Source organism: Podarcis bocagei (assembly GCF_964188305.1).
Source record: "Podarcis bocagei genome assembly, chromosome: 10".
NCBI classification, from domain to species: Eukaryota; Metazoa; Chordata; class Lepidosauria; order Squamata; family Lacertidae; genus Podarcis; species Podarcis bocagei.
Window position 1 is genome coordinate 77,114,850 of NC_138135.1, and position 12,753 is coordinate 77,127,602.

Genomic DNA, 12,753 nt, shown 5'->3' on the forward strand with positions numbered 1-12,753 from the left:
ACTGGCTTTCAACATGTTTTGCCAGGGGGGAAAGATTTGTTTCTCCTCCCAGCAGAAAAAGGATAAATGATAAATGCACATTCACCACATATAAATGTACGGCTGTTGTGGGCACATATTGGCTAGTGTCCATGACATAAATGACATAAATAGAGCTGGTAAACATACGCTTTCACACTGCCCATTTCCAGAAAACTTTTAAAACTAGATTATTTTTAAAAAACCTGGGAGGTGAAGGATGAAATCACTCTGTTGCATAGGTATGCATCCTAAGACAAAACAAAGAAAGGGAATACATTTCAGCTGCTTGAATCCTGATACTTAGAATTGGTGCCATCAAGATTTAACCTTAATTGAATTAGCTTTGACCTACAGAAAACAGAAACATCAATGAGGTTTCTCTCTAGATAAAATAAACAAGCAAGCCACTTAGTTCCCACAAGATTTCAAAGTGTAAGAGAAACTTGTTCTATAACTCGGACAAAAAGGGTTGTATGCATTACTCAGATTATAAGGAAATATGGACAGCCTTTACTTTTCTGAATGCAAAGAAGCAGGGGAGAGAAAAGGTCTACAAAATGATGCAGCCAAAGTTAAGTACATGTCAGTCCCACTGATGTCAATAGAAGAGACTTAAGTACCTGCACAATTTCCCCATTGACATACATGGGGTTTAACTGTGTTTAACTCTGGCTGGATTGCACCCTGATACTGGTTCACTTGCTTATGCCATCTAGAAAGTTTTACTGAAGTACCTTTTGAATCAGGCCACCACTCCTAGCATGGCAAACATCCTTCTCTTTCCCTCGTATCATTAGCATCAATATCATGTGCACTGATCAAGAGCGTGCTGGGTATTCTGGGAAGAAGGGATGTCAATATTTCTTTATTTCCATTCATACTCTGCCCTGAAGAATACCCTTGAACCATCTCCTGGGAAAGTTTTTATGCAAAGAAGCGTTCAAACATCCAGTCCCTACCAGCAGCCTAGAATACTCTAAGCTCAGCAACAGATACACCACACAGGCTTTTGCACTCCTGCTTTGCTCTAAATCCATAATACATGGCTTTGGGTTTTCGGTGGTAAAGACTGAGACAGTAGATAGTGGAGGTGGTATTTAGCTGAAATGCCTATAGAGCGTTTGTTGAGTTTAATTCTTACACTGGGACTGTGCATGGTCAATGCAGCATATGGGGAAGCAATTTTCTCTCTCCCTTAATCCCAACCCTACACTTTGAGCCAAAGGGACTTGATCAAGAACCAGATTCCCAAGATGCTATAGGCCAGCTGGTGTTATCTGTGGTTGGATTTACTAAGTGATATATCTTGAGTATTAAGTAGCCACAATGGAAAAGTCAGATGTTCTTTTGTGAATTTTAGAAAACTCCTGTAAGGTCAACAGACTATGTTTCTGTGTACAGTAGAATACAATATGGTGGTTGCTGATTTTTTCTGTAGGGAAAACTGGTTCAGGAATGGCTCCATGTCTCACTCCAAATTATGAACACAACCAGTACTGAAATCTGTCATGGGTAATAACTTTATAGGGCTCAAGTGATTTGGTGTCTGTGCTGACTCTATTAGACTTCCCTGTTAAGGGAGTCTGATCTAAAATGACATCTTCAAAGTTTCAGGGGGGGGGGAATATGTCAAAGTCTTTTGCAACATATTTATTTGCTGTTGAATACATTCGGAGGTCTTCTAAGAACTTCCTCTGTTCTGATGCAGAGCATCACTAAGTACCAGCAAGGTTTCCATCTTCCTGCTCTGTCTGTGAGCACCCATGGCAGCTGGCTGGCTGATATTAGAATTGGAATGCTTAACATGCTGAATGCTTGCTGTGAGCAGCATGACAATTCTTCGGTAACTACGTCTTGCTGTTCTGTACAAGGAAGACCAGGCTGGTATCTGGCATAGGAAACTCTCTTAAGCCAAGGTGGACCATTGGTCCCTCTGGCCTAGTAATGGCCTCTGCACTGACTGGCAGCAGCTGCCCAAAGGCCTTGGTGCAGTGGTCCTGCTCTCTGGAAGATCCTTTAACCAGATGCCAAGCACAGGACCTGAAGCATGATGGTTTCAAAGCATCTCTTCTGCCACTGAACTGCAATTGACATAAACGTGGCAGGAGGATCACCAGAGAAGCATGGAATGAATTTATAAGGTATTTTCCAATGGAGAATTTGACAGCTGTCAAAGTAGCTGTCAAATCTTGAGAACATAAAGAGGACTTAGTTATAAGTATTTTGCTGGTAAATTTTGCTACAATTGGACATAAATATGGATACAAAATGTCGGGGGGAAAAAGAAACAACAACTTGACTTTTGGATTAGAGGATACAAAGTTACTGCAACCCCCCTAGAGGGGCTTTGGGACGTTACAAGTGGCGTATGTGGAAAACTACTCTGGGATGGGTACAGGACTTATCTCCTGGGAAAGCAGCTAAACTGAAATATTGTTTTGTCTACAGAGGTGACAACACAATAGAATTTTTCTATTGAAGTAAGGTAGGAACTGGACGTAAGTTTTTGTTCCTGAATAACAAACCTCTGTAGAGATACTAGATTTCGGAATAAGAATGGTTTTGCAGCTGAACAAGATAGAAACCTGAGAAAGTAAGAAATAAAAGAGCAAAGGACCAACTACGCCACGGAAAGAACAATGGGAGGAGCAACTATGACCAAAGGAAATTAAAGGCCTCTATTAGACTGGATTTTTGAAGTTAAACAGCATCAAAACAAGCAAATTTAAAGAAAACCGGCAAGATGGATTGAGGAAAATTTGGCTGTGGACTTGAGACCTCCAGGCCGACAACATACAGACTGATGGACATGGGGAATCTAAACCGGGGAAGGGAGGGGGAATTCTAGAATCCAAAGGCTACGTAACCAACTTTTTGAATCTTCTTTTATCTTTTATCTTTCTATATAACTTTGGTATTTTGATTTAATATGTTTTGGGGAAAAAGGGGGAATTCGTGGAAGGAAATGGGGTAGATCTTGGGGGGAAAAAACTTTTTTTTTTCTATTTTGTTAAAGATGAGGAGTGATGTTAAGATTGTAATTTAAATTGGCTAATAGGCACAACATATTAGGTTTAAATTGGGAATGAGAACTTGTGGAACCAACTTAGGGAAAGGGGAATGCAGTCGGGAGGGGAAGGAGGGAGTCCCAGAAAGAAGGTTATGAAAATAAGGGTTTAAAATTGGTCTTTCTGTTTCTTTCTTTTCTTTATCTTTTCTATTTTTTCTATTCTGTCATTATTGGAAATTTTAATAAATATGATTAAAAAAAAAAAAGGAATTGTAACTCACCATTTCCTAGGTAAGATTTTACAGGAGACACTGAGCCAAAATCTCTACCAGACATGTTACACAGAAGTGCCTGGGCATTCACAAGACCGTTCACTACACCAGGAGAGACAACCTGTGATAGCAGCATCATCCTGTCAGTCACACGAGAGTTCAAAACTCTCAGCACAGCTAGAAACAAAAGGTAGGTGAGACGGCTCCAATTCACCCAGGCATCCCAAATGGGCTTTGTTCACCACACTAAGAGCTACTTGACATATATATGCATACATGGGTATAGGAAAACAAATATGTACATTTGTGTATACTGTCATGTGGGTATTATGCACATGGCTGTTTGTACTTCCTTGCTGATCCTGTCCCTCTCAAAAACAAAACAACCCAATCAGGGGTGGCATAGGCAGATATACCAAGAGAGAGAGAGCAATACTGTAAAGTAGGACTGCTTGGGTGGAACTTTTATGTGACTGTCAGAATCCAGTAGGAAGTGGCAGGCTAGTGGCATTTTGCTCCAATCCAACGAACTATTTTGTTTTTTCTCATATTCAAATGTCAGCCTTGGCTGCAGGTTCATAAGCACCAACTCAGAATTAGACCATTGCTGAGTAAGCACCCATGTGATGGGAAGGGAACCAACTTTTTCTCAAAATGAAGTGGAAGAAAACAGTTAGTTTTCACATCACTGAAAGATCCAGACTAGTTTGCAGTCCAATGTTAGGAACTATGATAAAGAATAATATGCATTTGAAACCCTTTTGATCTGAAAGGTTAATGCAAAATTATGTATGCTTTCTACCCCTGAACAAAACCAACACAGATAGAAATATGGAGAAGAAGAAAAGAAGAAAATGATAATGCTCAGAAATCACCTCTATTTAAATAATCCAGTTGAGACCTTTAGTTAATGAAAAAGCATATACTGTTACCTACACTGAAAATAGAGTAAATCATTGAGGAACTAGCATGAGTGTCCATTAGAACATTCCTGGATTCATTAACTCAGCACCAGATACTGTTAGATCTGACCCTTCCCACCCTCCCAGAGTCATTGCAGTTGGTGATAAACGCAACATTTCAGAATTGCAGTATAAAATATGGCCATTTTAAAAAATCCTCCTTTCCAGTCCTTCACTGAGCTTGCAATGCAGGATGAAATCACCCGGGAGAAGGCTTGTCTGCATCTCCACGCCTGCCTGGGCACTCCCCCCACCCCTGACCTCTCCCAGAGGGCAGGGGCAGCAGCAGTCTGGATCACTTGGTCCCTGTATGCACTGTTGTCACTGTGGTCTGCCTCGGTCTCCGCTCTCCTACGGCAGAAACCGCGGATGAAGCCGATGATGCAAAACTACAGGGGGTGGAAGGGGACATACCTGAAAGAGAGCAACAAAAGTCAGAAGCCACCAACGGAAAAACAAAGAGCTAGTGTGGTGTAGTTGTCTGAGTGTTGGGCAGAGACAAGGAAACCCAGATTTACACTCCCACTCAGGGAGAAACTAAATTTTATGATGAACACAGGGCTACTGCCAAAAATGCCTGTGTTACAGTTTTGCCATCCCTGCTCTGCAATGTCTAGCATAACTTACCTCACTTTCTGAAGCCATTAATTACCCTGAGAATTTCCCTGTCTCCCATGATCCAGTGATGTGGACTGGGGATGGGAAAATGCACAGTGCAATAATTTCAAGGGACTGGGAAAGTTGTACTAGATGTTACAGATGGGGAGTGGGAGATTTTGACACAGGGCTGCCATTTCCAGGGATAGCTCCCAAATACATAATATAGTTTAGTTCTGTTCTCAGCCATGAAGCTCAGTGGACCAGTGACTTTCTCAGCCTAATCTACCAGGCAAACTGGTGGAATGAAATTGTGATTATGAGTTATGATGATGCCAACATTCCTGTTATCCTGCAGGGAACTGCTCTTTCCAGAGACAGAAAAAAGTTCATAGAGAAGTTTCTAGCCCGTCATTCCTCAGGGGCACTGTCTCTACAGTGAATGCAAAAAGCAATCAGAATGACAGTCCACATGCCTTTCTCATCTTTGCAGCAGCTGTGGGTTCAGTGGGGCATGGTCTATCCACCTGGGCCACAAGCAGCTTCCCCCTTGAGATTGGGGGAATTCGTGCGTTCCTCATAGAACAAACAGATGACAGAAGCACAGTTCTTTCAGGAAGAGGCTTTGGGTTGATCTTTTATAATAAAGATACCCACAATGAATTTTTGTTGTCATTTTAGAAGAAGAAACCAGCCCTGGGTTCATGAAGCAAATGTTTTTCATGCCTCGTAATGGAAAGTCACTGCCTTTTGCATTGTGGGATGCAGATCTATTGCATACAGGCCACTGAAGTCTTTAATTTGTTTAAATAGCTAAGTCTGTAGCTTAAATTAAGGTTTGCAATACAGTGGTGCCCTGCAAGACGAATGCCTCGCAAGACGAAAAACTCGCTAGACGAAAGGGTTTTTCGGTTTTGCGTTGCTTCGCTCGACAAATTTCCCTATGGGCTTGCTGCGCAAGACGAAAACGTCTTGCGCTTTTTTCTTAAAGCCGCTTGAAGAGGCGCAGTTGCGACGGACCGTGCTTCGCAAGACGAAAAACATCGCAAGACGAAAAGACTCGCGGAACGAATTATTTTCGTCTTGCGAGGCACCACTGTAACAGTTTCTACCAGTGATTAGTCTGAGGCTCTGACACATGCATGCAGATACCTGATCCCTGCAGTCCACGCAGCCCCTTCAATGTACTTTGATAATTTACCTTACAATGTCATTTAGCTGTAGGGAAGTTTGTTCTCTCACTAATCTTTTCATTGAGGAATCCTGATAAACTTTCCTGGAGCCCTGTTTGAAGACTTCTGAGTAACAGCAATTTGAAGAAGGAGGAAACCTAACCACTTTGAAAAGCAACTTCTTTGGGCTCCTTCTTCTAACATTGCTTGGGAGCATTCCTTTCAACAATTATTTAATTTACTGGCAGTAACAAAACAAAAAAAAAATTCTATGTATTATGTTTCAAAAATCAAAACTAAATACCCAACAATTTGGTCTGATCCTTGGTCTGCCTGGGCTCTGCAAACGTGTGAAATGTGTTCACGTTTTGTCTCACTCGCCCCAGTTGTTTCATTTGCCAAACAGTATCATTCTTGGTTTCTTCACTTCCCCTCATCAAATTGTTCAAAAGGAGGGGGAAAGGAAAGCTCTTTTCTGGACATGATACTCAGATCCTGTATTATAAACTGGATTATAAACTCTTTGGATATTCATGGCAAAAATGCCCGTGCAGAACTGAGTTGTTGACAATATACCAATGTGCAAATGTTTGATCTCCAGAGAGAAAACAGCAGTTGCAGATAAGAGGCATCCCATTTATTCAAATATAAATGACAGTTGTGCTGTCCAGGTGAACCAACTGGGAGACATGCTGTGCTTTTGGGAGAAAGATGATTCAAGCACTAGGAAAGATCCCTGTGTTTCAGGAAATACAGGCCAAAAACAACATCTTCAATGTGTTATGCTGGGAGGGCCACGACTCAGTGCACACAGAAGGCCCCAGGCTCAATCCTCATTCATCTCTAGTTCGCATAGCAGGTGGTGGAAATGTCTTCTCCTGCCAGTCAAGACAATGCTGAGCTCGTAACAGTCTGAAAGCACAAGGCTGCTTCCTATGCTCCAATGCAATGATTCAGGTCTGACTTTATAATTCAACAGAGCAAGGAGGCAGGCCCTCCCTCCCTGCCACCCTCTTGCTGCTGCCCAGTGCCATCCTCCTGAGCTGCCTGCTGTCTAGCTGTCTTGTTTAGCCACCTTCTCCCAACCTGCAACTGACAGGGCCATGACGAAAGGCTGTTGCCCAAGCAAGCAGGCAGAGAAGGAGCCAGCCCAAGACACCACCATCTCCGCCCAGGTGTCATTGCAGCATCAGCTTGAGCGAGGTGTGCACTAGGCAGAGCAGGGAGCGAGAGGTGGCACAGATGACCTCTAAGTGCCTGCTGATACCTAGTCTCAGATCTGGCAAGCTTGGCTAGTCTGGGGTCATGTACTCACAATCTTTCCTGGCTGTTCCATCAGGTAGTGGCTTCGCCAGGCTGAGGGAGCTTGACATGCTTACATTTGAACTGTCCAAACTGCTGCCAAGATGTAACCTTCTCATGTGTCTTACAACTGCTGTGGCATTAAATGCTTGCTGGAAAAAACAACACAGAAATAAATGAACAAGCTGCTCTTGGGTATTTTCCTGGCTTCTGGAACCTGGTGAAGGGAAAAAAGTGGCCCTTGCACAAAGCACCACAGACTTCAAAGGAAGACATCTCTTTAATCAGATAGGATGTCCTGTCGTCTTACTGTATCATTTGGTGATGTGCTTGTGTGTGTGTGGCTTTTGTGCGTATGTTTTTAACAGTTACTTCCAAAAATATTATTTCCACACAATACTAAGAGAAAACATTCACATTCAGCAAATATATTGTTTCACTCCCAGTGCTGAAGTGTTGAGGGTTTAAGGACATACAACCAAAGCTGTGATGAGCAGTAGCTACGTAGGGCAGATGGTGCCATGCCACCTGTGATTGGACGGTGTCTGGGACGTGTGACCCAAGAACAAAGAACATCACCACATACCATTTTGAACATGGCCTTCCCTATCTCTCATGCCCTTTCCCTTCCATCACTAGACCAATCCAAAGCACCACTCCCACCCTCAGAAAGGGACAAGACTAGACAGTTATGACCATTGCACTGCTAGTTATATACAGTGGTACCTCGCAAGACGAACGCCTCGCAAGACGGAAAACCCGCTAGACGAAAGGGTTTTCCGTTTTGGAGGCGCTTCGCAAGACGAATTTCCCTATGGGCTTGCTTCGCAAGACGACAGCCCATAGGGAAATATCCAGGACAGCTGGGAAGCGCAGCGCGTCTTCCCCACTGTCCTCGGACCTCCTCCAAAGCCGGGCGGTGGGGCAGGAACGCCTCCTCCCGCCACCGCCGGGCTTCGGAACGATGCTCCGAAGCCGGGCGGCGGGGCGGGAACACCTGCCCCCGCCGCCCGGCTTCGGAACGATGCTCCGAAGCCGGGCGGTGGGGAGGGAACACCTGCCCCCGCCGCCCGGCTTTGGAGCATCGTTCCGAAGTCGGGCGGCGGGGAGGGAACACCTGCCCCCGCCGCCCGGCTTCGGAACGCTGCTCCGAAGCCGGGCGGCGGGGAGGGAACACCTTCTGAAGGCGGGCGGGGGCCGAAAGTCTTTGTTCCCCCCTGCCTGCCTTCCCGGGAGAGCGGAGAAACACAGCGCATTTCTCTGCTGTCCCGGAGGGCTTTTGAAGGCAGGCGGGGGGAGCAAAGACTTTCGCCCCCCGCCCGCCTTCAGAAGAGGTCCATGACCTCTTCTGAAGGCTGGCGGGGGGCAAAAGTCTTTGTCCCCCCTGCCTGCCTTCCCAGGGGCTTTTAAATCGCCCCGGACAGCGAAGAAGTCCTCCGCTGTCCCGGGGCGATTTTAAAATGCCGCCCGCCAGCATTTTAAGATCGCCCGGACAGCGGAGAAGTCCTCCGCTGTCCCGGGGTTTTTTAAAATGCTGGGGGTGGGAAGAAAAGCCCTTGTCCCCCCCCCCAGCCTTCAGAAGAGGTCCGGGGACAGACTGTCCCCGGACCTGGTCTGAAGGCGGTTTCCCTAGGAACGCATTAATTGATTTTCAATGCATTCCTATGGGAAACCGTGCATCGCAAGACGAAAAACTCGCAAGACGAAGAGACTTGCGGAACGAATTAATTTCGTCTTGCGAGGCACCACTGTATAGCAATACTGCAAGAAGACAGAGAAGTAAAGTGAAATCTAAATATTAGATACCAATTAGTAGTTTAGAAATTGGAAACCAGTTAATTGTTATCACCACTTCCAAGCAAGTTAGCTATGCTTAAGTTCCACTGAAATCAATGGTGCCTGATAATTTAAATCTGCATAAACGACATTGATGCCATCAGTTTTTAAACTTGACTTGCTGGGCCAGGGCTACTGCTAAAAAGGCATTTTAGTAGTTAAATAAATATAGGTGGAGGGCATGTATGTTTTGGACTTGCAAGACTGGAATTGTTTGGGGTGCTATGGAGGATATGGCTGGAGCATACTATCCCCCCTCTTCCCAACTTTCTCCTTTATAAAGCAGAAGGAGAAGGAGAAAGGAAAACATGGGTCCATTATCTCAGAGGACCTCTCCCAGGGCCCAGTTCAGCTGAACTTCTTCACAAAAGAATTGCACCTCTACGCCAAGCTAAACTTTCCCATTGAAAATCAGAAGCATTCTTTTGAAAATTGGGGAAATTTCCATGTTTTGCTCTGTAGCAGACTCCCTTATAAAGCTAAAATCATTTCTTCCCAACAGTACACGCAACTGAGAACATGATAGCTTACTCTCCATTTGCTTTTTGCAAAGTTCTTGCGAATCTGTGCACTGACGGACTCGTGAATATTTTTATTGAGGGCTGTGTCACCAGCAATCCTGAAAAAAGATAAATGAGACATTTGAAATGTTTGGTTCAGAATATTGTTTTGCAATGCTCTCCTCCTCTCTGATTTCACTCTACAAAGAATAGGGTGCAATCTAGTGCTCTTAAAATGAGTTGACATTTTGGCCATAGACTTCATTGAAAAATGGGCTGCAGCATTGATACTTTTCAGTGAAACACAGAAAAAAGTCCATCATTTCCCACTGGTGGAGCTCAACGAAGCCCTCCCTCTGCTGAACATACGTGTGGTATAAATCCGAAGCAGGCCAGACCAGCTCCAGTCACCAGGCATGTGTGCTCTGCTCCCAGGCCTGTTTGACATCTGCACTGGCCAGTGGCAAAATAACAACAATAAATCATCATAAATATAGCAGCATTATTACATGACAGGTCCCTACCCTGAGGAGTTTATAATCTATATTTTGACAGTGAGAGAAGGCAAGAGTGGAAACGAAGGGTGGAGAATGGAGAAATGGGAGAGGCAGGAGCAGGAAGAAGTATACAAGTGTGCAAACACAGATACAGACATTTGGGCTTTGTTTTAGATGGCAACAGGGAATAGGGAATAGCCATGTCCACCATTGATGCTTGCTGCTCATCAGAAGCCCCTCTCCCATTAATTGTGGTACCTTTAGCAGCTGCAGGATGGTGCAAATCAGTGGATCAGTCCAAAGCCCCACATCTGCATCCCTCCCAGTCACCCCTCCCTTAAAGCCAAAGGAAAATGCTGCAAGACCTTTCTTCAAATTCAATGTTTTTCTCTAGACATAAGCTTTAACTGGCTTGCTTGCTATTTTTTTCCTGCCTCAGGATATGCAGCTGTTTCTAAAAGCACTCAAGGTCTATTGTGTTGTGGATAGCCCCTAAGCAATGAACTAACACCACATAGTTTTAAATCAAATCTGATCGTGAGGTTTTTCATACCCAAAATCTTAGCAAAAAAGCACAGACTGTGCAAGACTCTGAATGAAGTGATGCCCTCTTAACAACATTCTTGTTCCCATATCAATCACTTAATTACTACAAAGGGAAATATTAAAAGTCTTGTGCAGCAATGTGCAAATCAATGAAATTTAAGAAGTTTCATGCAGCCATAATGGAACCCTAAGAACAAGTAAACACTGGCTGAAACCAGTGGAAAAGAGCTGGGTGTGAAGGAAGCAGGTGGGGCCAGGCAGCAGGCAAGAGGCCAGAAACTTGCATTCAGTGCGATTCAGGAAGCAATCCTATACCATTTACCTGAGCAAGAATAAGCCCCATGGAGTGCAATGGGACTTGCATTGGGGCAGGCATGTATAGGACTGTGTTCACACTTCCTGTTAAGGGTGTTTAGCATCGCCTGTGAGCAGGCTGCATTGAATTCAATGGGGCTCACTGTGGAGCAGAAAAATAGCATTGTGCCATTGATGTTTTGAGTCTTTTGTAAATCTCTTGCACTATTTGCCTGAAATGTGAGGTATAAATCATGGCATATATATCCAAAATAAAGTTATGGTAAACCCTGTTCAGCTATGGCTTGATGACACGCACACACACACACACACACACACACACACACACACACACAGAGCTAACTGTGATTGGTTCAGGGTCAGAGACCCGATTCCTTTTTCATCGCTGGGTCATTAACTTTAACCTATCTTGGCTGCCCAGGTGACAAATACAGGATTAACTGGGGATCAAGAAAGTATTTGGTACTATTATCAATGCAGAGATAACTACAAAACTAGTGACACTAATTGGCATCTTTCCTGACAGTTTAACTAGGATGAATAAGCACAATAGATTTAACTGACCAGGAGGAATTCCCATCCACAATGTGTAGTTGGGCAGCATGTTGATGCCTGTCTAGGAGACTGAGGAGGCAGCCACAGATTCAAGTATCAGAAGCAATCTTGCTGCTGACAAGTGAGCATCCCTCCTTCTGTCCGTACAGAAACATCAGCAGGACTCCTGAAATGTTCCACTACACCCATAGTGTGACGTCAGTGCCATGGCAGGATGGGAATCAGCAACACTCTGAGAACCCCCTTCTGAGTGGTGGCCTGCACAGGGTGGGAGGGCTGGAGAAATGCCAGCGTAAGACGAAAGAAGCAATTGCCAATGAAATGCCCTGCTTAGGCTGAAATCCTAGATAAAGATTACCTGCATCCTTTGCATATTGATCTGTGTGTGTTTGTGTACATAAATGAGAGGGGAAGTAATTAATATTACTATTTTTTGTTTCGTTTTGGATATATCAGACATGGTTTACACATCATGTAATACCTGGGTACACACTGTTTTTGCCTCCAAGTATGCACTAGCATACTAACAATGGTTTAATTAACACTGGGTAATTAAAGAGTGCAACTGGCTCTTGGGTTTACTGAGGAGTTACGTGCTTTGCTACCCATGTCTTCTCAGCTGGCTGCAGGTGAGCAGCGGTTTCAAGATGAGGGGCTGTTGATAGCTTTTCTCTTCCTCCGCCTTGTTTTTCCACTGTTCTCTAGCATAGATTGTAGGTGATACTACAGCATCTTAACCTTGGGTTATATGTAATAGTAATGGGAGTCATCTTGTGTTACTAATATGCTTTGCTTTCTAGGGATGATCCTTCCAATTCCAAACCTATATTGTTATGCAATCTCTTATCTTCCTGGTCTTGTGTGGTGTGTGTGTGTGCCTGTGTGCGTGCGCGTGCATGCACACATACATACACACACACACACGCATTGGGGGAGGATGGAACCCAATGTTACAAAAAATAATACGTTTCTCCCCCCATAGTAGCCATATGTTGAATCTCTCCCTCCTTCTCTACAACAACTTAGCTTGTATACTGATGTTGTCATGCTGTGCTCACAAGCAGCAGTCTATGATGTGAAACAGCAATGGTGAAATGCACAAGACAACAATTTTAGGACACAGGATAAAATGCAATACCTGTTGCTTGGCAGGGGGCATCCTGGATTT

At 44.2% G+C, this 12,753-nt stretch overlaps 1 protein-coding gene across 1 annotated transcript in view; it reads right to left on the reverse strand.

Moving 5' to 3' along the window:
• Window positions 1-4,161: 4,161 nt before the first annotated feature.
• CAMK1D (calcium/calmodulin dependent protein kinase ID) overlaps window positions 4,162-12,753 on the reverse strand; it is a 229,498-nt gene continuing 220,906 nt past the window's right edge. Inside the window, exons 8-10 of the mRNA XM_081212178.1 lie at window positions 9,704-9,791; window positions 7,350-7,488; window positions 4,162-4,679 (exon numbers count right to left, since the gene is read on the reverse strand). Coding sequence (XP_081068304.1) covers window positions 4,561-4,679; window positions 7,350-7,488; window positions 9,704-9,791 — 346 coding nt within the window. The 3' untranslated portion in view covers window positions 4,162-4,560. The remainder of the gene's footprint in view (window positions 4,680-7,349; window positions 7,489-9,703; window positions 9,792-12,753) is intronic.